General features: G+C 43.4%; 1 protein-coding gene across 12 annotated transcripts in view; it reads right to left on the bottom strand.

Annotated features, from left to right (window-relative positions):
* Positions 1-27,957, bottom strand: part of LOC123774618 (CUGBP Elav-like family member 1) — a gene marked incomplete at its 5' end in the record, with an annotated part of 187,982 nt that overhangs the window by 68,820 nt on the left and 91,205 nt on the right. For 5 of the 12 annotated variants that reach the window (XM_045769097.2, XM_045769102.2, XM_045769099.2 and 2 more), the window contains 4 exon segments: positions 1,243-1,426; positions 8,184-8,258; positions 11,639-11,779; positions 20,204-20,409. In XM_045769097.2, coding sequence (XP_045625053.2) covers positions 1,243-1,426; positions 8,184-8,258; positions 11,639-11,779; positions 20,204-20,409 — 606 coding nt within the window. 12 annotated transcript variants of the gene reach the window in all.

A 27,957-nucleotide genomic window follows, 5' to 3' on the forward strand; every position in this document is an offset into this window, starting at 1 on the left:
AAAAACAAAGAATTGGTTTCAAGGTCGACAAATCATAATGTACGTCAGAAAACAGGTGATGTTTTTCACGAATAGGGTTATAAACCCATGGAACCACCTATTCACCAAAGACGTAGATGCCAGGTAAATAAATTATGAAACCTTGTATTACAAAGAACTTCCAGTCCAGAATTTCAGGGAGGGTGAGCACTAACAAACAGAAGGCTAGTTGGACAAAGCGTTGTTTGTTTTCTTTCTGGGGGGGAAGTTCCTTTGCTCTTTTGATGTAGTGACGTAGGTCACACTTTTCAACCAGACAGTGGTCTGTTTTGTTCATCTAATCTTTTGGGTGCTTTCCCTGGTCGATGGCAAGTATAATATACTGTACTTTAAATGTAAAGTGTTCATAGGTCATTGCTTCCTGCACCTCTCTGAGGGGGCCAGGTTCTGGATCTGGTTCCCAGTAGGCAACAAGAACTCTGCGACTAATGACCCCAAATAAGATAGCACTATATTAGTAGGAACGCTTAAGGGAGCCTACAGGGCTCCCCACAGAAAAGCTAACCAAACCCTTGGAATAATCAAACATACCTTTGACTTTAAGGAAAAGACGGTGATGATTCAATTGTATAAATCTATAAATATTTAGATTACTGTATCCAAACATGGAGACCACATCTTCAGAAGGACATAGCTGCTTTGGAGAAAGTGCAACACCAGGCAACAAAATTAATTCCAGCGCTAAGTCAACTCCCATATTAGGATCAGCTTAGGGCCACAGGGCTAACAACACTGCAAACTAGGCATGACAGGGCATATCTCATTGAAACTTTCAAAATACTGAACAATTTAGATGATGTTGATCCAGAAAATTTCTTCAAAAGGTCAGGTGTAACACAAACAAGGAGCAACAGTTTAAAGCTCAACAAGTCACAATGTAGGACTGAAAATAGAAGATGCTTTTTCACCCACAAGGTTATAAACCCATGGAACCGCCTACCCGCCAAAGCCGTAAATGCCAAAACACTAAAATTTTAAAGTACAACTGGAAAAGATCATCAAAGGCAACTGGGAGGACCTTCAACAAGCCGCCGACTTCTTGTCCTCATCGAGCCCACTAGTGTTAGTGGCCCTCAGGTTAATCAGGTAAAGTACAAGTTGCAATACAATAAATAGCCAGAGATAAATTTACCACAATACCATTTGAAATTATAAAATAGTTTATCTTAAACCTTTACAAAAAAAAAACTGAAACAAATTTACCTGCTGAGTCAAACATCTGTTGAGTTGCCAAGTTTCCCTGTGAGGCTGCCAAGAGTTGCTGTACACTAACATTATTAAGGGAAGGCAGTTGTTGAAGACTACCTAGCTGGTTTGCTAGACTGCCAGCTGTTGCACCTGAACCAGCTGAGCTGCCCACCTGCTGCTGGAGCAACTGTAAGTACGCCTGAACATTAAACAACGTTAATTTATAATTTCAAGCTCCCATTTCTTTGAGTAAAAATAAATTTGATGGAAAGGGAGTATCTAAAATAATAATAATAATAATAATAATAATAATAATAATAATAATAATAATAATAATAATAATAATAATAATAATAATAATAATAATAATAATAATAATTAAAACAAAATAATCAGTGGAAAATATTAAACTGGTAGCAGAAAAACTGTAAAATCAAATGGTTAAACAACTTCCACATAAATTGGATTAGTTTGTTACTCTTCTCTCCTGGTTCAGAGAAGATAAAAAAAAATATAAAAGTGCTTTATTCTTGAATTCTTTCATAATTATATCATATTATAATTGAGAGAGATATTAATTAATAGTAAAACACACATCCTGCTACAAATTTGCACGCAACTTAAAGTAACACAAGAGACAGGAGACAGGAGACACCTATGGTCCCAAATTGAAATGTGTTACATAAAAACCTTATATCCAAGAGAAAATAAGGGAAGAAATTGCATGCAAAATATTTACTTAGTAACCGATGGAAAGTAGTTCATAAAACGATGAAAAAAACACCGAGTTAATACAAACGCTCCATTCAGATCTGAACTATTCAGCTGCTCCCTCAGGTAAAATGCTATGGATATTAGAGCATGTAGTCAGACAAGTGTGACATGCAGCATGTGCCACAGGCAAATTTCAAGCATTATTGCAAGGTCAATTTTGTGTTGTGGAAATGACTACACAAATTAATCAATCCATCTCAGAACTAAGCATTGAGAGGTCAAAACATGAAAAACCAGCGTTGAATGTAATCAAACGCCATTTTCTGGGTGAGTTCCGGAGGCTCCCTGGAGCTATCCAGGCTGAATGAATATGTATATCTTTCAGGCATCAGTCAATGCACGGAGGTCTTGCCTTCCGGTTCTGACCAAGAGTCAGTACCTGGCCCCCCCTCTAGAGAGGCACAAGGAACAATGGCCTATAAAGATTCCCCTGTGGTTGGGAGCATTCCATGTCTACCATCGACCGGGAAAGGCACCCAGAAAGATAGGCGCCCCAAAACAAACCCCTATTCTGGTAAAATTATTGCGACCGAAGGCTGAACAGGTGGACAGAACTCCCCAAACGAAAATTAGCGAACTAGCATGACGTCATCATGTCGCCGCACCGCTGTCTGAGCAACGCTTCCCCCTCCCCAGGAGGGGAAAGGAGGAGCCTCAGACCCATCCGCCAGCGAACCAACCCACAGTTCTTAGGCTGGATGTCAAAAACCGCAAATAACCAGCGTTGAATGTAATGAAACGCCATTTTCTGGGTGAGCCACGGAGGTTCCTTGGAGCCTATTGGGCTAATGTATGTTATATTAGACTGGGACATTAGCCAAGGAGTTCAGACCTACCATGGACCAGCGCCAGAACCTGGCCCCTTCAGAGAGGTTTCAGGGAGCAATGGCCTTGGAAAACCCCCTTGTGGTTGGGGTTTTCCTTATCTGCCATCGACTGGGGTTAGACACCCAGAAAGGTAGGCATAACAAAACAAACCACATATGGTAAAAAACTCCGTCACACTTTACTGCCGCGCCGATCGTCCACGCAGCCCTCCCTGCCCCGAGAGGGGGAGGGGGAGCCCCGGACCTCACTGCGCCGGCTGCTTAGCATCAGTTCGGAAGCTAAGCTTCAACCAACGCGAAAAAACTGCCGACCGGTGGGAGGGAGGGTTGCCAGGGAGCCTCCGGGGCTCACCCAGAAAATGGTGTTTCATTACATTCAACGCTGGTTTTTTGTGGGGAGCTCCTATGGCTCCCTGGTGCTTCATACCCAAAGAGAAGGAAAAAAAGGGCTGACCCGGGAGGCGGCCACCACAAACTCCGCAACGCAAAGCCGAGACAACAGGCTGCAACCTGCGACCCAAGGCAACAAGAACGCACAGGAGCAGACACGCGCATATAGAATGGGCGGCCAGGAACCTGTGCGACCCTCAAATCCATGTGCCCGAAATGAACCCTAGACGTCACCAACACAGCAGCGAAAGCTGCAAACATCCAAACAGCATGGGCGCAAGGACAGACCGCAGGCTGGAAGACTTAAAAATTCTGCGGACGACCTGGGAGACCCGAGCCCTGAAACCGGGAACGAGGGGAACCGATTCAACCCAAAGCGCATCCCCACACACGGCCCACAGGTAACGGCAAAAAAGCACAACCGGACAACACAGGACGCACCCCCGGCCAAACCAATCACGCATCAAAAACCCAAGGACCCCCCCCCAGAAAGCAGCCGTCTCGACCGTCGCCAAAAGGACGGAGAAAGGCTGCAAACATACAAACCTACCACCAGTACCAAAGAGCAGAAACCTGAACCGAAGGGGCTACCACAAACTGAAGAGAAGATAAGAGGGCACCCTGATCAAGGACCAGGACAGCTCAGGCGACGCATGAGGAGGTCGGAGGTGAAACAAAACACGAGAAAGCGTACGGAACGGGGCAGATGTGACATCCACCCCGAACACAAGCATGAGCGGCTCCGCCAGCGTCGCATAAAATGAGGCAACAATAAGAAACATCAAATAACTGTAGTCCTGAAAACATAAGATAGGACAAGACAACCCGGAGCAAAAGAGAAGACAACTACTAAGAGCAAGAAAAAAGGTGCATAGAAACACCAGGAACGTCATACTATCGCCGAGACGAAGCTCGCAGGTGGGACACCGTCAACAAAGTCACCTGATCACCACAGAGATGGTGATACCCGCGTCAAAATATCAGACACGAATAGCCGAGGAGAAGGCCGAACCAGTCACGTACAGGACCGGTCCGACCTACCGAAAGAGGCGGAGCCGCGGGAAAACGCCCTGGGTTCGGACACCTATCGAGCAGCGTCTGAAAATAAAGCTGGGCTGGCCACCAAGGGACCATAAGGACAACTCTCGTGGGAATGACCTCCAACCAAGCCAGAATCCAAAGCAACAGCTGAAACGGGAGAAGAGTAACAGGTACCCCCAAATCGAACAGTCCTGCCGAAAGCCATCCACCTTGAACGCCTCGCAGGCGGGTAAGGGCGCCACATAGAATGGGTAACGCATAGACCACGCTGACTCGAAGATGTTCATGGCCAGGAGTCCATACGTCCGGCAGAGCCAACGAAACAAGTCAGTGAGGACTGACCAATCCAGGAACAGAGGAATGAACCGAGACAGCTGTCCGCCAGGACGTAGGACACACCCCGGACATGAACCTCACGGTTAGCCAAACCCCAAGAATCCAGCAAACAAGCCACTCTAAGGGAACAACCTCACAGGTCAAACACCTAAGAGAAACTCTGTGGTTCCGGCAAAGAACTGCCAGAGAACAGTCCGAATGGAGCTGAATGGTAGAGCACCGAGTGACCCGAACCAACAGACGTAGACCCCAAGGTGACTTGCGGAAGATAACCCCAAGCCCCAAGGGAAGTACTTACAGAGCACTTAGGGAAGGGAACCCTAAGTGCATGCAGCCCAAGTACCAGTGAAGATTACTCCCACAACTTTGAAGACAGTACTAAACACAAGGCACAGCACTGAGACAAGAAACAGGAGCTGAAGTCACATGACCAAGCCTCAATCACATCAGCCAAGAATTGAAGGTGTGGGTAGCTGGCATGAGGGGTCTGGGGCTCCCCCTTTCCCCTCCTGGGGGAGAAGGGAGCTGCGCAGACGGCAGCGCCGCAACGTAGTGACATCATGCTTGTTTTTCTTTAAGGAGTTCTGTCCACTCGTTTGACTTTTAGTAGTAGTTTCAACCAGATTAGGAGTTTGTTTTGGAATGCTTACCTTTCTAGGTGCCTGACCTGTTTGATGGCAGACATAGAATTCTCCAAATCACTTGTGCAATTCTATAGGCCATTGCTCCTCGTGCCTCTATGAGGGGGCCAGGTTCTGGCTTGTGGTCCCCGGTAGGCCTAGAACTCCACCCACATTGACTGATGCCAAAGTTAGGGATAATCATATCAGCCTAGATAGCTCCAGGGAGCTGAAGGGGCTTCCCTCAGAAAAGGAGCTGAATAAATGTTAGAAAGTCTTCTTTTGCAAACAGAGTGGTAGACAGACAATGAGTCAAAATAATGTGGGCAAAGATATGATGACCAAACCACATCAGAAAATGGATGTTGTAGTTTATCCACTCCGTTTACCATGACACAGAATGGTAGATGGTTGGAACAAGTGAGAAGGAGGTGGATACCAAAACCGTCAGTAGTTTCAAAGCGTTATGTGACAAAGAGTACTGGGAAGACAGGACACCATGAGTTTAGCTCTCATCCTGTAACTACACTTAAAGTAATTACATACACACACACTTACGAAGTTACACACATAAACACATACACACCATAATCACCAAAATATTTAAAAATTTGTACTGTACAGTATATGTATAAATAATTTATACATGACAAATATAAATTTCAGATTTAGATATGAGGATTTAAGACAAAATAATTCAAACAAGAAAAAATCAAAGTGGAAAAGGGCACAGCACTTGAATAATAATTACTTACAAATTATTCACAATGCTTCTACTGCTAGTTCATATAAAAGAAAAACACCATCCTGGGTTAATATTCTAATAAATTATTCATAATTTTTATGTTGTCATCTACTAATTCATGCAAATTTTATGTACGATAACATCTGATTTAGGGTATTAACAAAATACTGAAATTATAGCTTTAAGCTTTGGCTAATTCTAAAGATCAAGTTTCTTTTTAGCCAGGAAAAAATGGTTTTAAATAATTGTAATCAAATCATTGCATTATTTTGAAGAACTGCCATGTATACCTAATTATATGTTACTAGAACAATAAATGTCTAGGAAAACATGGGATCATAAAAAATCTTAAGGTAATACAGATTATCGTACAACACTGAGGAATGTCATAATAAGGAGTTTGGAAACTTCATTTAAGAAAAAATACATGTCTTCTCTGGGAAAAGCATACTGCGTCATAACTAATGTAAAGTGATTAATAAAACAATTTTGCTACACTCATCAAAAGTACAGTAGTTGTATACAGTAAACAGTACTGTATAATGACCAAAAAAACCAGCATTGAATGTAATGAAACGTCATTTTCTGGGCGAGCCCTGGAGGCTCCCTGGAGCTTATTGGGCTAATGTATGTTATATTAGACCGGGATACTAGCTATGGAGTTCAGATGTACCAGGGACAATGAGCCAGAACCTGGCCCCTTCAGAGAGGTTTCAGGAGCAATGGCCCTGGAAACCTCCCCCGCCCTCTGTGGTTGGGAGTTTTCCTTATCTACCATCGATCGAGGTTAGGCACCCAGAAAGGTAGGCATAACAAAATAAACCCCGAATGGTAAGAAACTAACAACAAAAACCGAACAGAGGTAGAACTCCCAACAATCCCAAGGAAACAAGCAAGCAAGTAAACGTAACACACTACTGTCGCGCTGCTCGTCCGCACAGCCCTCCCCTTCCCAAGAGAGGGAGGGGGGGGGCTCAGACGGGAAGATAACCCTGTTATCAGGGAAGATAACCCTGTTACACAGGGGCAGTACTCGCATGGCGCTTTGGGAAGGAAGCCCCCCTAAGCTCATGCAGCCCCGGTACTGATGAGGAACACCTGGCCACCGCACAACACAAAACACGGCAGTGAGTGCCACGAAGGCAAACACCGCCCAGAAAACTGAGGCCAGAGAAGCGGCTGTCCCGGTTGACATTAGATTTCGAACTGGAGTGCTATGCAGCTGGCGCGGTGAGGTCTGCCCCCCCCCTTCTTGGGGAGGGGAGGAAGGTTGCGTGGATGAGCTGTGCAGCAGTAGTGTGTTACATTTGCTTGTTTCCTTTGGGAATGTAGGGAGTTCAACCTCTCTGTTCGGTTTTTGTTGTTAGTTTCTTACATGTAGGGTTTGTTTTCTTATGCCTACCTTTCTGGGGAGCCTAACCCCGGTCGATGGCAGCTAAAGAAAACCCCAACCACAGGGGAAGGGGGGGGGGGTTCCAGGGCCATTGCTCCCTGAAACCTCTCCGAAGGGGCCAGGTTCTGGCTCATGGTCCCTGGTAGGTTTGAACTCCATAGCTAATGTCCTGGTCTAATATAACATACATTAGCCCGATAAGCTCCAGGGAGCCGTAGGGGCTCCCCTCAGAAGTGTGGATGTTCACCTTCAAAAAGTAAATACAGTAACTCAGCATGTTTCCATACCCTTACTCAACAAAATATTCACATCAAGTAATGTTTAATTCAAGTTAGACAACAATTTGAAGGAATTTAATAAAAGCACAAGCAACTCATGCCTTACAGCATCCTGCCAATAAGGCGAGTTAGTCTCACTGTATGACAAGTCAAAGAGGCGATATCCACCTGACACTATCTACAATGCATCACAACATTAAATGTAGAAGAGCTCTATTTGCTTCTATAGACCCCTTGCACTGGGGTCAAACAATACTGTGCTCAAATTATGTCTAAGGCATCAAATGTGAATAATCTGCATGGGTGGCTCCAGATTTAACCATGTCCAAATTGCTGTACAGAGTTTGATTATTGCTGTGATGTAAAACTGTCATCCTCAATGCTAATACACCCAATACAGTTCATTATCCACCATGACACTGTAAACATAATAATAGATAGACACAATTGTCATTTTATTCCCCACCCAAGTTATTGCATGATGTGACATGCAAGGCCTCAATACATTAAATTTTAACATTTAAAACAAATGCAAAAGAGCATCACACTCACAGCCAGATACTGAGGCCCAAGTGCGACCAGGTTGTTAGCAGAGGAAACGCTCTCTCTTCCGCGCTCTCTCTCTCTCTTCAAGCAGACAGAGAAACACTTAACAATAATCACCTCTAACTCAACTATTCTTGTGTAAATAAAAAAAAAAGATGGCAATGTGTATAAATCTGCAAACTCATACCTAACTTTGTAAAAATGATCAAGATTAATGGAGGTATAGCATCCTTAATTATCTCAATCAAATAATATTATGAAACCACTTTAGGAGCAAATTTATATTTGAGATGGATGAAAAGTCTCTGAGTTCTAGTTCGCTATATAATGGATGAACACTGGAATTGCATTATTCTAAACAAAATTATATCTACAGGTATATAAATAATGGGGTTTATACAAGAGGTTATAATAGGTGCTGGCACTAAATGCAATAATGAGGTTATTCATCGAATTATTAGAATTGACAACTTTGACTTAATATTCTTAAACAGCACAGTACACATTTCATGGAAAATATTATTAATGAACAATTTTCTTATTAAACTGATGCCTAGAAATTCTTATTCTTCTCCTTACAAGAAAAGTAATTTTCATTGCATTATAATTTTGGGCAGTATTTGAGCATAAACTTCAGAGCATGGCCTCCTCAGTTGCTCATATCTAGCCATGGTCACGGGTCCAACTACATCACTGCCAGGATGCCAGGCTCTGTCGGCTATGAGACCCACCTGGACAAGTAGCTTTACCAGGGGTTTTCTTTCTTAGTCTAGAGGCAGGAAGACAGTGGAACGCAAACTTCAACCAACATGTCAAGGGCAAACTTCACTATGATGCCAAAGAACAAATAACTCTTCACCTCTTCAAAGTAATCACTGGAACTGCCAAGGTAGGCAATAACTGTTCTGAACTACAGTACTCACTACACCACCTATCACCAGGTGTTAGCACAAGCTAAAACAGGGTTAGAGAAGCTGGCTACCCTCATTATGTGCATATAGTTCATTCCACAAAGCACTCAACTTCACAGAGACTGATCCAATTGACTGGTTATTTTTTTAGATTGTGTCTATGTAGGGAATTACATGCTTTAGTATTTGCTTTACTGCATGATGCCCAGTTGTTTAGCATGTCTTTGACTCCTATTATTCACTTCAGTTTTGTTTTAGAGTTCCTTTCACTGGTGTTGAATTTTGCTGACCACTAGTCACCAGTAATATTTTCTTTACCATTGTTTGAAAGTTTTCAGTGTGGTCTGATTCCTCTTGAGTTGGGTCACTGTGTCACTGTGGCACTGTGTCAACAATGTGATTGGGACTTTCTCACACATAGGTCTTGGTGCTAAGCTAATTTACACATATTTAAGATCTGCACACATTGTTTCACTGGAGTGATTACCTGGTGACTCTTCAATCAAATTTTTTGTCAGAATGTGTACTTGTGACTGGTTTATAATTTTTTTCAGGGAGAGCTTTCCCTGGTGATTTTTTTGAGCTACCAACCAAGTCAGCTCCAAACCTAATGTACCCCACTAGGTTCTTATGAGTCACAAGCATCTACCAGAGACCAAACATTTTGATCCACTCGATAGAGGAAAGGAAATCTAAGAATACTAGATCAACTCGTGCCCAAAGAAAAAACAGCAGAAAAGCAGTGTGCCCCAAAACAAACAACTGCATAGAGAACATTAACAAAACTTGACAAACTAGTTACACTTCCCCCACAAGATGGCAGCCCCCAGCAACCCAGGGCTCCAGCCAGTTCCCACCTCAGCCATGTGTCTGGTGAGACTATAGTCACAACTCCTTGTGCCTCGATCAGCCTTCCTGGCTTCAGTTTCAACAAAGTGGTGGCTACCCTTTAGAACTCTGTCCTGCATAGGCCTGTGTTTGTATTTGTTCTAATTTTATTTTGCTTCACATGCATGTTTTTCCTAGCCTAGCTTTGGTGTAAGCTACAAGTGTTGTTTGCCTCAACTAACTGTGGCATAATACGCTTCTATATGAGAATGAGAAAAGTACTGGAGGAAGCACAGTCCTTGGGGTTTAAGCTCTTGTCAGTGGATGGTCCAGATTTACTTAGATGTCTTTGTTGCCTAAATTTGCAGCCAAGTGAAAAAGAGGAATTAGGTGGAAGGAAATGTGCCCAATCAGTTCTGTCCTGCTCAAGATTACTGTATTTGTTAATTGTTTTGTTTGGTATATCCACGATTTCAAAAATTTCTCAGAGCAAGTCCTGTGTCACACTTTTACTTTTGTGAGAGGTTTCATCTTGATAGTGAGTTCATCTGTGATCCCTATGTACTCTCTGCCAATTTGAATAAGCAAGATAATTTTCAGAATGGTACGTACTCCCGATGGGCAAAGATAATTACAGGAGATTGGCACATCAATAATGGACCCACAGCATCAAAGCCATAAGCTCAGAGAAACATCTAAGAATCCTGCCTAGAAAGATTTTTTGAGAAAGTAAAGATAATTTGCATATCTGTGCACTGTTCTTTCTTCACTTGCCCTAACATATTGTCTGCCTGTCTCCATGTCTTATTATACTACCATCAATAGGTATCCTCTCTGCTCTTGTTTTATTTAATTACTGAACAGCAATACCAAATATAATTTTATAATAAAACTCTTCTATTTAAAAAAATCTTCATCAGAAAACACTCTTTTACCCGACATTCTCAATCGATGTCTTTTCTCCGAGCTATCACATTCAGATGCTCCCTAAAGTAAGTATCTGTTGTCAAAGACAGGATTCATTAAGTCAGGCAGGATGTCATTCAAGCAGTAGAGTGATCTATTTAGATATCTCTACACAGCCATGTAACTTGCTTGGGAGGCAGTAGACAAAAGCAAATCTGGGTTCAAGAGAACTTGATAAACACCTCCAAAGGATACCTGATCGATCAGGTTGTGATTCATATGTCAGGTTGCAAACAGCTGCATCCAAGAGCCTGGTTGACCATACCATAAACCAGGAGGCCTGATCAGAAATTGTACCCCAGAGACGTTGATTCCCGGATTCAACAATAGCTAAACTGGTAGTGGTCAGCATATTCAACTCATAAGTAACTGGACCTGACTTTTTCTATAGTGCCTATGTAATACCCTATATTACCCAGCAGTAATGTATAAAAAGATCTACATAATGCCAGAGCCTGAATGTCATCCTGCCTAACCATTCATAAATCCTTTACATTGAAAGCGAATTCTTATCATTATGAGCTTCCGAATATACCTATTAAGAAAGTAATTTTCCTCATTAATTCAAAGCTCAATTTTTTTCTTTTTGGTTACTCATTCACTCAGTCATTCATAAATATTTTAGATTCAGAATTAAGAAATAAAAACATAAAAAGTTTTCTCAAAGTTAAGATTTAAGTAAAATAAGATGGTTAAAAACTTCATTGTTTTATCTCACATAAAATATTTGAAGGTACCGCAACTTATGTCACTCACAGCGAGGTATTGAGGGCCAAGTGCTGCAAGGTTATTTGCCGAGGCAACGTTCCATAGGTTTTGAGTCACTTGATGGAGACGTTTTGCATCCTTTTCCTTTTGAGTGTCGGCGAATTTCACTACGAGCGGAGAAGAACAACCCTGAGGAAGAAAAGGAACAATAACAAATTTGACATTAAGAAACAAATTTAAAAGTCAATCCAAGAGAGGTGTGCATTGTGAAAATGAGAGACCTGCATATGCACATACAGGAGGTTGATTTAATTTTATAAATATTACTAATTTGCATGATACCTGTCCAGAAATATTATCTCAGCATTACCAGTATAATGCAAGTTTTTAAAGAAAAAATCCCATAAAATAATTTTAGATGTTGTTACTCTGTAAATACCATAACTTAATTTCATCCTTATCCATGTATACTTCATAGCGAGTAAACCTAAAACCCACTAAATACTGCGTATCTACTCTACTCAACAACGTAACATAATCGTATGTTACATTGGTAACAGTTCTCTGTTACAACTGTACAAATGTTTGTGTGTAAACATTCGCATATAATTTAAATTGTTGGCGACAAGAAATGTATTTAGGATTACCAAGGTCCCCTTAGGCCAATGACTGATTCTTCCCAGGATGCAACCCACAACAGTTGCCTAACTCTCAGATACATATTTTACTGCTAGGCAGACAGGAGAATCAGGTGAAGTGAAACATGCCCAACAGTTTATTAAAAAGTGTTCAGGATCTGTGTACATGCTTGTGTATAGCATTATCTAATTGTAGTAACAGGAACTATAGAGATATGCTCATTGTGTTCCATCTTTATAAATTTCATTGTAGTCAGTTCTGAAACATGCCATATTTTTAGCATACATAATCATTTTCTGAAGTTTGGTCCATTCAAATGGATGGACCAAATGGATATAGCTGCAAAAGTATATATTCTTTTTCTTTTCTACACGTTTTTATTTATGGTGATTTCTGGGGGGAAGCCCCTTCGGCTCCCCGAGCTAACCGAGCTGATATGAATGTATTAGACCCTGACATCAGTTAATGCGCATGGAGTTCTGGGCCTACCGGGAACACCGAGCCAGAACCCGTCCCCCTTCAGAGGTACGAGGAGCAATGACCTCAAGAAATCCCAGTGTGTGGTTGGAAGCATTCTATGTCTGCCATCAACTAGGTCGGGCACCCAGAAGGGTAAGCGCCCCAAAACAAGCCCCTATTCTGGTTAAAATATTGCTACCGAAAGTCGAACTAGTAGACAGAACTCCCCAAATGAAAATGAGCAAACGAGCATGATGTCACCACGTCACCGTGTCGCTGTCTGCACAAACCCCCACCTCCCTAGGAAGGGAAAGGGGGAGCCCCAGGCTCCCAAGCCAGCTATCCACCCTGCAGTTCTGTGGTTGATGTGAACTGGAAAAGTCGTACGCCTCTGACTCCTATTTTTCCGGTTCTGTGCCTTGTGGTGTGGAACTGTCTTGTGGTGGTGTGCGAGCCAGGAGTTATTTCACAAGTACTCGGGATGCATGTGCCTAGGGTCCCCTTCCCTAGGTGCCCTGTAAGTACTGCCTTTGGGGGCTTGGGGCCACCTTTCACAAGTCACCTTGGGGTCTACCTCCGCATGGTCTTTTGCTGCTTGGTGATTTACTGCCCTTGGAGTCAGCTAGGGTGTTTCATGCACCCTAGGCCACTATTCATGTTTCAGGCCACTATTTGCCTCTGGGTAGGGGGTAGTTTCATCACTGGTTGGGGCGCAGGGTACTGTGCAGCCAGTTTTCACCTCTCATAGTGTACGGCTCTGCTCTGCCTGGGCAAGTTGTCCTCTTGCAGGGTTTTTCTTTTGTTTTTGTTTCCCTGCCTGGTGGGGGAGTCTGCCCCTTGATTTTGGTCACACCCATTTATATCTTGGTGGTCCTCCACTAGGCCCCCATGAGTGTACACGTCCCCGGGGTTTAAGCTTTAGCAGTTTGATTGGTAACTTTGGGCACCGGTTAGCAGTACCTTGCATGGGCTTCCCTTAGTGAGATTACATGAATAAGGGCCCTGGGAAACCCCGCAGGGGCTCTTTGGTCCAATGGATGTGACCCCTGGGTTTCCTCTTGCTTCGTGCGAGTTTGAAGGTTGCTCTGTTCCTTTGTCTCAGGGTGACACTCACCTTTTGTGCCTCCCCAGCTGCCTGTTGGGTCGGTACCACCTTCGACCCGGAGTCCTGCAAGTTTTGTTCCTTGTTTGTACTCCAATACACCCAGTCCATTGATCATGATATTTGGGTGCACGCAGCTTCGGCATTGCATGCTTGATTTAGGTTGCTGCAGCACGCTAGGTTCGTTGATACCCCTGGATGCCACGAGACTACCCCGTTAATGGTTATAAGGACCAAGACTTGGAGGTGTTAGTAGCTTCGACTCTGGTTCGGTCTGCGCCCCCTTGTCCTTCCCCTGCTGTTGTTTGTCCTGGTCTTAACTTCCGACCCCGAAGCATTTGAGGGTTTCAGAGTTGGGGCAGGGTTTAGCTGGTGTTAAGACTCGGGCAGTTTTGGGGGATGCCCCTTCCAGTGTGGCGACAGAAGCATTCGAGCATGTTCCTCTAGCCAGAGCTTCTGGGTCTGACCAGTGGACCCCCTTCATTCCTACTTTTTTGACTGCTCCTGCCTTTTCTTTTGAGGAAGAGGACTTGGAGGACAGCTCGACCCCGGGTCCTCATGGGAAAATTCCCGGGGCAAGCGACGGGTTGACTTGGGGGTCTTGGACCCGTTTGGACCCCACTTGGGTTTTTGTACCCTCCGAGCGAGGCGTGATGTTACAGGGAGTGGGGTTTTCTTGTCCTTCCTCCTCGTACAAGTTGGATTAAGTGTCAATTCCTCCACAGGTTCGGTTCTGTGCTTCCTTTGGTTCTTCAGTTCCATCCTTCCAGAGGTTTTCGGCCTCCCGCATCCCACCTCATGTGGTGCAGGAGGCCATCGAGGCTTACTTCCTATGCAACCCAGATTACGCCTCCATAATGGATTCTTCTTCTTCGTGTTTGGATCTTCTTTTCCTTACCGAGTTCGTTATGAGGTTTCAGAGTCGTCCTAGCTTGTGGACTGCCCCTTTTTCCTGTTGGAGGCATGGCATACCTTTTGTCGGTCCAGCACGCTTGAGTGGCGCGAGACTCTTACGGTGATCCAGGTTTAACTGGAGGACGACGACTTTGAGCACCTCAATGCGTGTTTGTTCGCCTCTGCTCTTCTTCGGAATGTAGATGTTGTGCACCTTCACGTGCAGGTTCCCACCCTCTCGGCTGTCTTAGTCACTGAGGACTTGCGTGCCTATGGCCTGTTGGCGTAAATCTTGCGGTTCTTTTCCCTTCTGGAGCTGTCCTTGGACTGGCTTGAGGAGAACATGGAGGCGCTTGGGGCTGATCCTGAGTCTGGTGTGTTGGTCTTGGCGGTGTGTGCATCGTTTGCTCTTTTGAAGCTGTTCGTGCCGATCCTGCGGGATGTGGTGTCGCTATTTTTTGCTTCCCGTCTCCTATGTCGGCTGACCTCGCCCCTCCTGTGGGGTTCCTGCCTGTTTTCAGTTCTGTAAAGGGATTGTGCTGACCTTTGGTTCATTCTGGACTTGGCCAGGTCACTTGCGGGTCAACGATCAGGCTCCATTCGGACTGCTCCCCAGTGGTTTACTGCCTGAACCGAGGGGGGTTTGATGCAGTCCTTGGCTCTTTGGGGCTGGTCGCTTCGGGTGAATTGTCTGCCGAGTTCTTGGGGTTTGGCTCTCCTGGCCATACATAGTCGGGGGGGGGGGGGGGGGGGGGGGGGGGGGGGGGGGGTCCAAAGTCCTGGAGAACGGTTCATTCCCTTGTCCACGGAATGGACAGTCAACGCTGACTTGTCCCATTGACTCTGCCGGAGGTACAAGCCTCAAAGTGGATCTCTTCAGGTCGGCATGGTTGAGGAGTCTCCTGTTGTATGTGGCGCCCTTCTCCGACCGCAAGGCAGTCGGGATCAATGCCGTCAGGCAGGACTGGTCGAAGTGGGGTTACCTGTACCTCTATCCCCCCGGTTCCGCTGTTGCTCCAGGTTCTAGTTTGCCTGGAGACTTACCATGGAAGAGTGGTCCTTCTCGCACTTTGGTGGCCGGCCCAGCCTTGGTTTCAGGCACTGTTTGTTCGGTGTCTGAACCCGAGGGTCTTCCTGCGTCTCGCCTCTTTCAGCGGATCAGTCTAGTCCGTTACATAGCTGGTTTGATCTTCTCCTCGAGTCTTTGCATCTGGACTTACACAAGAGAGTGGTCCTTCTCACCCCTTGGTGGCCGGCCCAGCCTTGGTTTCAGGCACTGCTTGCTTGGTGTCTGAACCAGAGGGTCTTCCCGAGTCTCGCCTCTTTCAGCGGATCGGTCCAGTCTGTTACGTAGCTGGTTCGATTTTCTCCTCGAGTCTTCGCATCTGGTCTTTTGGACTGGAGTCTATTACCACTTGTATGGTGAGCAGGTGGCTTCATTGATGGTGTCCCACCTACATGCTTCGTCTCAGCGGCAGCATGAAGTTTCCTGGCGGTTCTTCCATTTTTTTTTATTCCTTCGTATATTATTTCTGTCACTGATAGGGTTGTCTTGTCCTTCCTTTTGTGGTTGTTCCAGGACTATCATCTTATGCCGAATACTGTCGCCTCATATCATGCAGTGCTGGCAGAGCCGCTGCAGCTAGCTTTCGGCATTGATGTTACTTCTGCACCGTTCCGCAAGCTGTCTTGTGAGTCGTTTCACTTCCGGCGTGTTCATGCGCCACCTGAGCCGTCCTGGTCGTTGGACCGGGTGCTCTCTTTTCTCTCTTCTCCCAGATTTGTGTTGGTCCCTTCAGTTAAGGATTGATTTTCCAAGGTTCTTTTTCTGTTGGCATTGGCCTCTGGGGGTCGGGTAGAGGGAGCTTCATGCTCACCTCCGGCGCAGAGTTTTCTGATCTTTTGGTCCTGGTGGTAGGTTTGCTCGTTTGCGGACGACTTCATCTTTTCTGGAGAAGAATGACACAGCTCCATTCCAGAGGAGTCCTTGGGTTGTTGGTGATTGGTTGGTTAGGCCGGGGTACATCATGTCTTGTGTCCGGTTGCGGCTCTCCACCGTTACCTGTGCTCCATGGTTCCTGGGCCAGGGATGCACTTTGGGTTGATCCGGTTTCCCTTTTTTCCTGTTCCAGGGTTCGGGTCTCCCAGGTTGTCTGCAGTGTTATTCAGTCCAGCCAGCCTACAGTCTATCCTTATGCCCATGACATTCATAAGTCTGCTGCACTGGTTGTCATCTTTGGTAACATGTCTTGGGCTGACATTCGGGATGAAGTTTTTGGAGGTCGAACAGGAGCCTGGCCGTTCGCTATCTTGTCAACGTTCCTGGGCTTAGTCAGATTTGTGTTGCATTGGGTCGGCAGTTGTGGCCAGCTGTCTCGACTTCGCATTGAGCAGAGAGGGCCGACCACCTCCAGGGTATGTCCCACTTGTTTTGTCTTTGGGTAAGTAGCTTCGGGGAGCTGACGGGGCTCCCCCAGAAAACCAATGTTGAATGTAATGAAATGCTAGTTTCTGGACGAGAGCCGGCTCCCTGCATCCCTCCCTCCCTCCGGTCGGCATTTTTTTCATGGTTTTTGACATCCAGCATCAGAACTGCAGAGTAGATAGACTGCGCAGGGGTCTGGGGCTCCCCCTTCCCCCTCCCGGGGAGGTGGGGGTTTGCACAAACAGCGGCGCGGTGACGTGATGACGTCATGCTCGTTTTCATTTGGGGAGTTCTGTCCACTAGTTCGGCTTTCAGTAACAATATTTTAACCAGAATAGGGGTTTGTTTTGGGGCACTTACCTTTCTGGGTGCCTAACCTGGTCGATGGCAGACATAGAATACTTCCAGCCACATGGAGTTTCTACAGGCCATTGCTCTTTGTGCATCTCTGAGGGGGCCAGGTTCTGGCTCATGGTCCCCAGTAGTCCTAGAACTCCATGTGCATTGACTGATGCCAGGGTCTAATACATTCATATCAGCCCGGTTAGCTTCAAGGAGCCTCCGGGTCTCACCAAGAAACTGGCGTTTCATTACATTTAAAGCTGATTTTTTCCTAATCTGAAGTTCAAATTTAAAAAAAATAAAGAATGGTCCAATGGCCTGCACCAAAATGGCTCTTAATGCTCAAAAGGAGAAGCTGTGAGAAAAGGCTAAAGCTACTGAATATACCAAAACTAGGGAATATGACATGAGAAAATTTTCCTAAAAACAGTAAAGAGCAGGAAATTGTGTCATTAATACAACAATGACCTTTCTCCCTACAGAAAAACAGGTGTAGAAAAAGATAAAAAAATATGATCTTGCAAAGTGTAACAAATGAAAACGTAACTTCAGAAAATAGTTGGGTACAGTATGGCAAAATCTACACAGTCTTTGAAACTGGTTATGATGAAATATATAAAGAAGATGGGACACCATGACCATAGCTCATTTTTCTGTAATTATAATTTTTCATAAATGTAATTTATGTAATTTATTGTAAAGCCTTTCCTTACATATTTCTATCCCAATCCGTTTCACTAAAGTACTATGTTAAATTCATTTTGTTAGGGAGAGGAAGCCAAGAAAATATATATATATATATATATATATATATATATACTTTAGGCTTGTATCACAGTCTTTTCCCCCTCCCAAGGCTAAACTATTGACTCTTCCTAGGATGTAACCCCACAACAGTTGCCCAACTCTTGGGTACTTATGTACTACCAGATGAACACACACGTTTATTGAAAGAAAACTTGCCCAACTATTCCTGTTTCATTCCAGAAATGAACCCAGGATCCCCAACTGTGAGTTGAGAATGAAGCTAACTGTACTACGATTTCATAGTTTACAGCATGTTAACACCTTCAAGATCTAGTCTCGTCTGCATGCTTTCTCCTGTACAGTATCACCAATATTGTGCCTTATGGCATATTGTATTTCTAGACCCTAACACTTTTCCTATTAAGGATAGGTGTTGTATATCAAGAACCTCCTCCTCTTTTTTATGACCACCTATTTTAAGATTTATAACTTTTGAATTACTTTTAAATACATGGACAATGAAATATTAAGGAAAGTGTTCACGACTTTTGTGAGATTAAAAGGGGAATGTGCAGTGGTTCTATGGTGACCATATCTCAAGATGCATTTCAACTAGAAAAAGTGCAAAGACATGCTACTAAATAGCTTCCAAAACTGAAAAATAAGAGCTAAGAGGAGAGGCTTCAGGTGTTAGATTTGCCAAAGCTGGAAGATAGAAGAAAAAGAGGAGATATGATCACATCATAAACAATAGTAACAGGAATTTAAAAAACTGACAATGAGGATTTCTTGAAAACTGCAGCTTCTAGAACAAAAGATCATAGATTCAAGCTAAGGAAACAAAGGTGCCAAAAAAATACTAGAAAGCTCTTTTTTTCCAAACAGTGGTAGACAGTGGGAACAAGTTAAATGAGAAAGTCGTGAAGGCCAAAACTATATGCAGTTTCAAAGCATCATATGGCAAAGAGTACTGGGAAGACAGGACACCACAAGCGTAGCTTTCGTCCTGTAATTACAATTAGGAAATTACACCTAGGTAATTACACCATATGTTGACCAAACCACACACTAGAAAGTGAACAGGCGTTATGAGGAGAGGAGAGATGTTAAATATGCCAAAGCTAAGCTAAAAAGTAAAAGAAAAGAGAGACAGTATGATCAGTACATACAAAATAGTAATAGAAATTGACAAAGGAATTCTTGAAACTTACCACTTCACAAACAAGTGGTCATAGAGTCAAGGGAAGTCCTAAGGAAACAAAGGTTCTAAAAAAAATTTAAAGTTCTCCCCTGCAATGTGAGTGGTTGGAATAAGTTAAGTGAGAAGGAACAAGTCAGTAGTTGCAGAGAGTCACGTGACAGAATACTGGGAAGACGGAACACCACAAGCATAACTCTCATCCTGTAACCACACCTAGGTAATTACACTTAGGTAATTACCTGTTCACGCATCACCAAATTTAAATTCAGTACCATCCATACATATACTGTACAGCATACTGTACAGTATTTCTCACTTTTATAAATAAGAGGAATAAGCCCCACACACACACACACAAAAAAAAAGAAAGTTAGACTTCATTATACACCTTAAAGTTGACCATATTCATACTTTATAATTTACCCATTAGGAAGAAAATCCGTAGGAGCAGTGATGAGGGTTCAAACCTATGTGGTGGGTGTTCCACCCACAACATGGTGTGATGCAGTCACACTATGTGACTGCATCCTATGTAAACATAGGATGCACACTAACATGAGCATAGTCATGTTAGTGTGATTACTCTATGTATTTACCCATTAACGTTTAACGTAATCGTACAATATCACAATACAGTACTGTATTCCTTAAAGTGTATCATATTCCTACTTTTCACAATATAGCAAAGCAATTTCTCTTGTTCTTTACTACATTTTAAAGTCTTTTAAATCTTCCTATCAAGGATCATTAAATTAAAACTATTTAAGAGCTAGAACTAAATTTACTTCTTACAAGAATACAAACCTCCATTGTTTGGGAGTGATGCATCTTTTTAATGGCATTGATGGCACACTGGCGAGAAGAAAAAGTCACGAAAGCACAACCTTTGCTCTGCCCACTGGCATCTCTGAGAACTGTACATTCTTCGATGGTTCCATGGTTTGAGAACATTACACGCACATCTTGTTCGTTGTATCTCTTACTTAGCATACCAATAAACAGTTTACGTTCTGAAACACAAGGTTTTGAAGTTACAGTATTTGGTAACAATTAATTTAAAATGCGATATGAAAAAATTAACATACTGAAGCACTTCAGTCATGTTGTGTAATTTTGTCTGGTGCACTCACTTTCACACACACACACACACACACACACACACACACACACACACACACACACACACCAGAAGGAATACAGAATTATATGACCTTGTTTGCTGATGATGCCAAGCTACTAGGGAGGATAAGAAACTTAAATGATTGTCATGCCCTTTAAGAAGACCTGGACAAAATAAGTGCAACAGCAACACTTGGCAGATGGAATTTACTGTGGATAAATGCCACATCATGGAATGTGAAATAGGAGAAAACAGGCCCCACAAAACCTATAAATTACATGAAAAAGCTTTAAAGAAAGAGATCAACAGGTGGTTATGGTTATGGATAAAAAAAAACTGTCACCTGAAAATCACATCAAGAACATTTTGCAAGAAGCATATGCTACACTTTCCAACTTTAGAATCGCTTTTAAATAATGTACATGGATAGCAAAATATTTACAAAATAATTCACAACCTTTGTGATACCAAAGTTGGAATATGCAGCAGATGTATAGTGCCCATATCTTAAGAAGCTCACCACTAAAGTAGAAAAGGTGCAAAGACATGCACAATTAAAATAAGTTGCACATGTTTAACTAACTGGAACTAAAAAAAAAAGGAGCTACAAGGAGAGGTTAAAGGCGTTAAATATACCAAAGCTAGTAGAAGAAAAAGAGGTGATATGATCTTTATGTACAAAATAGTCACAGGAATCAATAAAATTTACAAAAATGTTAGAAAATGGCAACTTCAAGAAAAAGAGGACACAGGTTCAAACAAAGGAAACAAAGCTGCCAAAAAAAAAACTTTTGCAAACAGACTGGTAGACAGTTGGAACAAGTTAATCAAGGTGTTGGAGGCCAAAGCCGTCAGTAGATGCAAAGAGTTATATGACAAAAAAGTATTTGGAAGACAAGACACCACAAGCATAGCTCTCATCCTGAAACTACACTTGGGTAGACTGGCCAATACTAGAACTGCCTTTAGAAACTTGTGTTAGGAATCGTTCAGGACCCTGTATACCACTTATGTAAGACCAATCCTGCAGTATGCAGCTCAAGACTGGAGTCCATACCTAGTTAAACATAAGACAAAGTTAGAGAAGATTCAGAGGTATGCCACCAGACTGGTCCTGGAACTGAGAGGAATGAGTTACAAGGAAAGGCTAAGGGAGCTGAACCTCACAACCCTGGAAAACAGAAGAGTAAGGGGAGACATGATAACCACCTACAAAATTCTCAGGGGAATTGACAGGGTGGACAAAGACAAACTCTTTAGCACAGGTGGAACACGAACAAGGGGACACAGGTGGAAACTTAGTACCCAGATGAGCCACAGAGATGTTAGAAAGAATTTTTTCAGTGTCAGGGTAGTTAACAAATGGAATGCATTAAGTAGTGTTGTGGTGGAGGCAGACTCCATACACATTTTCAAATACAGTATAGATATGATAAAGCCCAATAGGCTCAGGAATCTGTACACCAGTTGATTGACAGTTGAGAGGCGGGACCAAAGAGCCAGAGCTCAACCCCCGCAAACACAACTAAGTGAGTACACACACACACACACACATCCTCATTTCCTCATCCTGGAAACATTCTTGTATCAACATGTTAAACAAGCTACGAGGATGAGGGAAGGGGACGGTCCCTCCATGCTAGATTTGATATTTACCAGGAAGGAGGAAGAGATATTTGACATTCAGTGCCGTCCTCCCTTGGGTAAAAGTGACCATGTCTTTTTGGAAATAAAGTATGCAATGTGTTATAATCTGGAAGAAAATAAGGAGGTTGAAGTTGTTGAAAAACCTGACTTCAGGAGAGGACATTATGGCAACCTTAGAAAAATTTTTAGTGAATATAATTGGACAGACTTGTTGCTAGGGAAGGAAGTGAATGAGATGTATGTCGTTTCGTGAAATATATGATAAAGGAGCAAAAACATTTATACCAAAACAGAGATGCAGAACTAGGAAACAGGATTGGTTTAAATAAAAATTGCGAGAGGGCCAGAGACCAAAAGACACAAAAATGGAATCAATACAGGAAGAGGCCAAACCCCCAAACATACCAGCGATACAAAGATACGAGAAACAACTACATGACAGTGAGGAAAGAGGCAGAAAAACATTTTGAAAGAGGGATTGCAGACAAATGAAAAACAGAACCAGGTCTATTCTACAAGTTCATAAACAACAAATTGCAGGTAAAGGATAATATTCAGAGGTTGAAAATAGGAAATAGATTCAGAGAAAATGAAAAGGAAATGTGTGAAACATTAAACGAAAAGTTCCAAAGTGTGTCTGTACAAAATTAAATCTTCAGGGAACCAGACACAATAAGAATAATAATAACAATAAGAACAACACAGAGCACATAGAGGTGTCTAGAGAGGAAGTGGAAAAAATGCTCAAGGAGCTAAGTAAGAACAAAGCAGTTGGTCCAGATGGAGTTTCACCATGGGTTCTGAGAGAATGTGCACCTGAGCTCAGCATTCAACTTCAACTGATTTTTCAGGTATCCCTGTTTACAGTAGTTGTAGCTGATGTGTGGAAATAGCTAACGTAGTTCCAATCTACAAAAGTGGAAGCAGGGAAGACCCCTTAATTATAGACCTGTATCATTGACAAGTGTAATAGTCAAAATATTAGAAAAAATAATTAAAACTAAATGGGTAGAACACGTGGAGAAAAAGATGTAATATATGACAGACAGTATGGTTTTCGATCTGGAAGATCGAAATTCAGACTTACTCAGTTTTTATGATTGAGCCACAGAGATTTTACAGGAAAGAGATGGTTGAGTTGACTGCATCTATCTGCACCTAAAAAAGGCTTTCGACAGAGTTCCCCATAAGAGGTTGTTCTGGAAACTGGAACATATTGGAGGGGTGACAGGTAAGCTTCTAACATGAATGAAAAATTTCCTAACTGACATAAAAGTGAGGGCCGTAATCAGAGGCAAGGTATCGGATTGGAGGAATGTCACGAATGGAGTACCACAGGGTTCAGTTCTTGCACTGGTAATGTTCATTGTCTACATAAACGATCTACCAGTGGGAATACAGAATTATATGAACATGTTTGCTGATGATGCTAAGATAAGGGAAGATAAGAAACCTAGATGATTGTCATGCCCTTCAAGAAGACCTGAACAAAATAAGTATATGGAGCAACACTTGGCAAATGGAATTTAATGTAAATAAATACCATGTTATGGTATGTGGAATTGGAGAACATAGACCCCACACAACCTATAAATTATGTGAGGAATCTTTAAAGAATTCTGACAAAGAAAGGGATCTAGGGGTGGTTCTAGATAGAAAACTGTCACCTGAGGACCACATTAAGAACATTGTGCGAGGAGCCTATGCTACACTTTCACATTGTGCGAGGAGCCTATGCTACACTTTCTAACTTCAGAATTGCTTTTAAATACATGGATGGCAAAATACTAAAGAAATTGTTCACGACTTTTGTTAGGCCAAAGCTAGAATATGCAGCAGTTGTATGGTGCCCATATCCTAAGAAGCACATCAACAAACTAGAAAAGGTGCAAAGACATGCTACTAAGTGCTCCCAGAACTGAAGGGCATCATGAGCTACTTGGAGAGGCTAGAAGCATTAAATATGCCAAAACTAGAAGACAGAAGAAAAAGAGACGATACGATCACTACATACAAGATAGTAACAGGAATCGATAAAATTTATAGAGAAGACTTCCTGAGACCTGGAACTTCGAGAACAAGCAAGAAGTCATTGATTTAAACTAATTAAACAAAGCAGTCGAAGAAATGTAAGAAAATTTACTTTCGCAAAGAGAGTGGTAGACAGTTGGAACAAGTTAGGTGAGCAGATGGTAGAGGCCAAAACCGTCAGTACTTTCAAAGCGTTATACAACAAAGAGTGCTGGGAAGACGGGACACCACGAGTGTAGCTCTCATCCTGTAACTATACTTAGGTAATTACACTCAGGTAATTGTGCACATGCACACACACACACACTCACACACTCTCATTCTCACTCTCATTCTCTCTCTCACTCTCCTTCACTCTCTCTCGCTCTCAGGAAAACAAGGAATCACATATAAGCCCAATGCACATATGGTCAGATGGTATATGTAAACTTCAAAATGTGGGAGACAAGCAAGACTACCTCTGTATGGAAGCTTCAGCATCAATTGTAAAAGATATGTGATACTTGTGGTTCTAATATGTTATTTATGATTATTATTTCACATCAGAACAACTACAAAACTCTATATTGTCTTAATATGACTAAGAGGGAATATTTTGTTTAAAAACATGCCTTTACAAATGTGTCAATGACTTTTGTACATGAAATGAGATACTGTAGTGTTCTATATAATGAAAACGAAAAACATTAAATAAAGTTCAGCCAGCATATATTTATGAAAGCACTGAGGAAACCATTTCTCTACTACACTCAAACTGCCACACACGATTAATGCAAGAGCACTTTATGGAACAGAGACCTACCTATCAGACCTGTATTGTACCTCTAACAGTTGTGTACCTAATAAAATGTACTAATTTTCAAGATGACTGGAAATTTAGTTTTTCCAATGTTCCTTTTAGTTCCTTCAAATTTTTTTTGATGACTCATTCTTTTGACATCACTAATCTTATGTCTTTCTGCTCTTGGACAAGCACCATGCATAATATCTAAGATCTCTTGCACATTCTGTGAGACAGTGCTATATAGCTTTTTGGGCTTAGTACTTTCTTTTAATATTTACTTACTTGTGCTTAAAATTGTTCATCACCATGTCCATCGCTATGCATAAGCAAGAGAAGTGTTCACCAAGTTTTGTTTGTTCTTGAAACTTGCATTTACACATTTATATACAGTACAGTACTACAAAATACAATCTATACCAATAAGAAAGAATGTCTGTCTGTCTGTCTATCTGTCCAAAGTCAGAGGCCATATGCTTGTGGCTAGCTTCATTCAAGTTAGGACATAGGCTGGTTGGGGGTAGGCCTAAGTCAAATGCTTAAACATCTGAAATGAAATTGGGGATGTGATGTACATAGGCTTTATTGCTTACTCAAAAATGACGAACTGAATATAATGTCTGACCCATAATGTTTTCCGGTTCTGCTTAATAATTAATTTTCTGAGAAAAGGGGACAGGGGGGGATGCAGGTGGGGAAGGAAAGGGTGGGAAGCAGGGAAGAGAGGAAGAGGGGGAGGATGAACAAGGGGGGCAGACCAAGGGAATGGGAATGAGAGGGATCAAGAGGAAAATTGGGCGAATAGTGGTGAAAGGGCACAAAGAGGAGGCAAGAGACCTGGGTGATGCAGCCAGATACCGCTTCTACATAAATACATAAATGGAAAAACCACCATTGAATGTAATGAAACGCCATTTTCTGTGAGAGCCCCGGAGACTCCCAGGAGCTATCGGGTTAATATGCAATTTATTAGACCAGGGTATTAGTGATAAGAGTTCAGCCTACCGGGTACCACAACATAGAACCTGGCCCCTTCAGAGAGGAACAGGCAGCAATGGCCCTGGAAAACCCCCATGATTGGGGAGGGTTTTCCTCATCTGCTATCGACCGGGGTTAGGCACCCAGAAAGGTAGACATGACAAAACAGACCCCCACATAGTAAGAAAATTGCAACCAAACTGAATAAGGAGGCAGGTTTGCTTGCTTCCAATCCCATGGAAGCAAGCAAACGTCACACTCCACTGCTGCGCTGCTCGTCCACACCACCACCCGCAGGAGGGGGAGGGGGGAGCCCCGGACCTCTCGCACCGTCAACCCAGCCATTCCATTTTGGAGGTTAAGTATCAAAACAACGCAAAAAACGCCAACCGGAGGGAGGAAGGGTGCCAGGGAACCTCCAAGGCTCACCCAGAAAATGGCGTTTCATTACATTCAATGCTGGTTTTCTGTGAGGAGTCTCTTTAACTCCCTGGAGCTACATAACCAAAGATAAGGAAGAGAGGGACTTACCTGGGAGGTGGCTGACACAAGCTCTTCAACTCGAAGGCGAGACAACTGGCTGTAACCTGAGACCCAAAGCCACATGAACGCCCAGGACCAGGAATGCTGGCCAAATAATGGGCATCGAGGACCATGTTCGACCTCTAAAATACCCGCGCCCAAATATCAGGTCAAGACCTGTTGCCAAAGATGGCAGCCAAAGCCGCAAACTTCCGAACATCATGGGCACGAGGATAGACCGCGGGCTGGCTAGACTTAATAACACTGCTGAGGACCTGGGAGACCTGAGCCCAAGAACAGGGAATGAGTGAAATTGTATCAAGCCAAAGCTCATCCCCGACCACAGAAGCAGAGGCATGCAGAGCTGCAATCAGACACAACACATGATGAAACCCCAACCTGACCAACCAAGCTTCTATAACTCAAGGACCCATCTGGAAAGCAGCCGTCTTGTTCTTCGCCAGAAAAGAAGAAGATTGCAACTCAACAAACTGACTACCAGGACCAAAGGTACAGAAGCCCCTGTGCTGGAGGTGAGCATGAATCTCACCAACTCGACCCCCAGAGGCCAATGCCAACAGAAATAGTCTTAGAAAAACAATCTTGAACCGAAGGGGCCACTGTGAACCGAGGAGAGAGATAGGAGAGCACCCTGTCCATGGACCAGGACGGCTTAGGCAGCGCATGAGCAGGATGGAGGTGAAACAAAGCATGAGAAGCTTATGGAACATGGCAGAAGTGACATCCACCCCAAATGCAGGCTGCAGCAACTCTGCCAGCACAGTATGATAGAAGGCAACAGTATTAGGCATTAAATGACAGCCCTGAAAAGTCAAGACGGAAAGGACAAGGCAACCTGATTAGAAATAGAAGACAACCAACGAAGAGAGAGAAAATGGCAGAAAGAACGCCAGGAAACTTCATACTGCAGCTGAGATGAAGCTCTCAGGTGGGACACCATCAATGAAGCCACCTGGTCACCATACAAATGGTGATAAACCTGCATAAAAGAAACCAGACGTGAAGAGCGGAGGAGAAAACCGAACCAGCCGTGTACCAGACCAGTCCGATATGTTGGAAGAGGCAGAGCCGCGGAAAACACCCTGGGTTCAAACACTCAGCAAGCAGCGCCCGAAACCAAAACTGGGCCAGCCACCAAGGGACCAAGAGGATTACTCTCCCATGGTAAAACTCCATCTAAGCCAAAACCCGAAGCAACAGCTGGACTGGAGGGAAGAGGTACAGGTAACCACACCTTGACCAGTCCTGCCGAAAGGCGTCCCCCCCACGAAAGCTCCGCGGTTGGGAAAGGGAGTCACATACATTAGGTAACACCTCGACTAAGCTGACGCGAAGGAGTCCACCTCCGGGAGAGCGTACATCCGGCAGAGCCAACTGAATGAGTCAGCGTCGACTGTCCATTCCACGGACAAGAGAATGAACCGAGACAGGCTGTCCAGCAGGATGCTGGACACTCCT

The sequence above is a fragment of the Procambarus clarkii genome, chromosome 51, assembly GCF_040958095.1.
Source record: "Procambarus clarkii isolate CNS0578487 chromosome 51, FALCON_Pclarkii_2.0, whole genome shotgun sequence".
Classification (NCBI taxonomy): domain Eukaryota; kingdom Metazoa; phylum Arthropoda; class Malacostraca; order Decapoda; family Cambaridae; genus Procambarus; species Procambarus clarkii.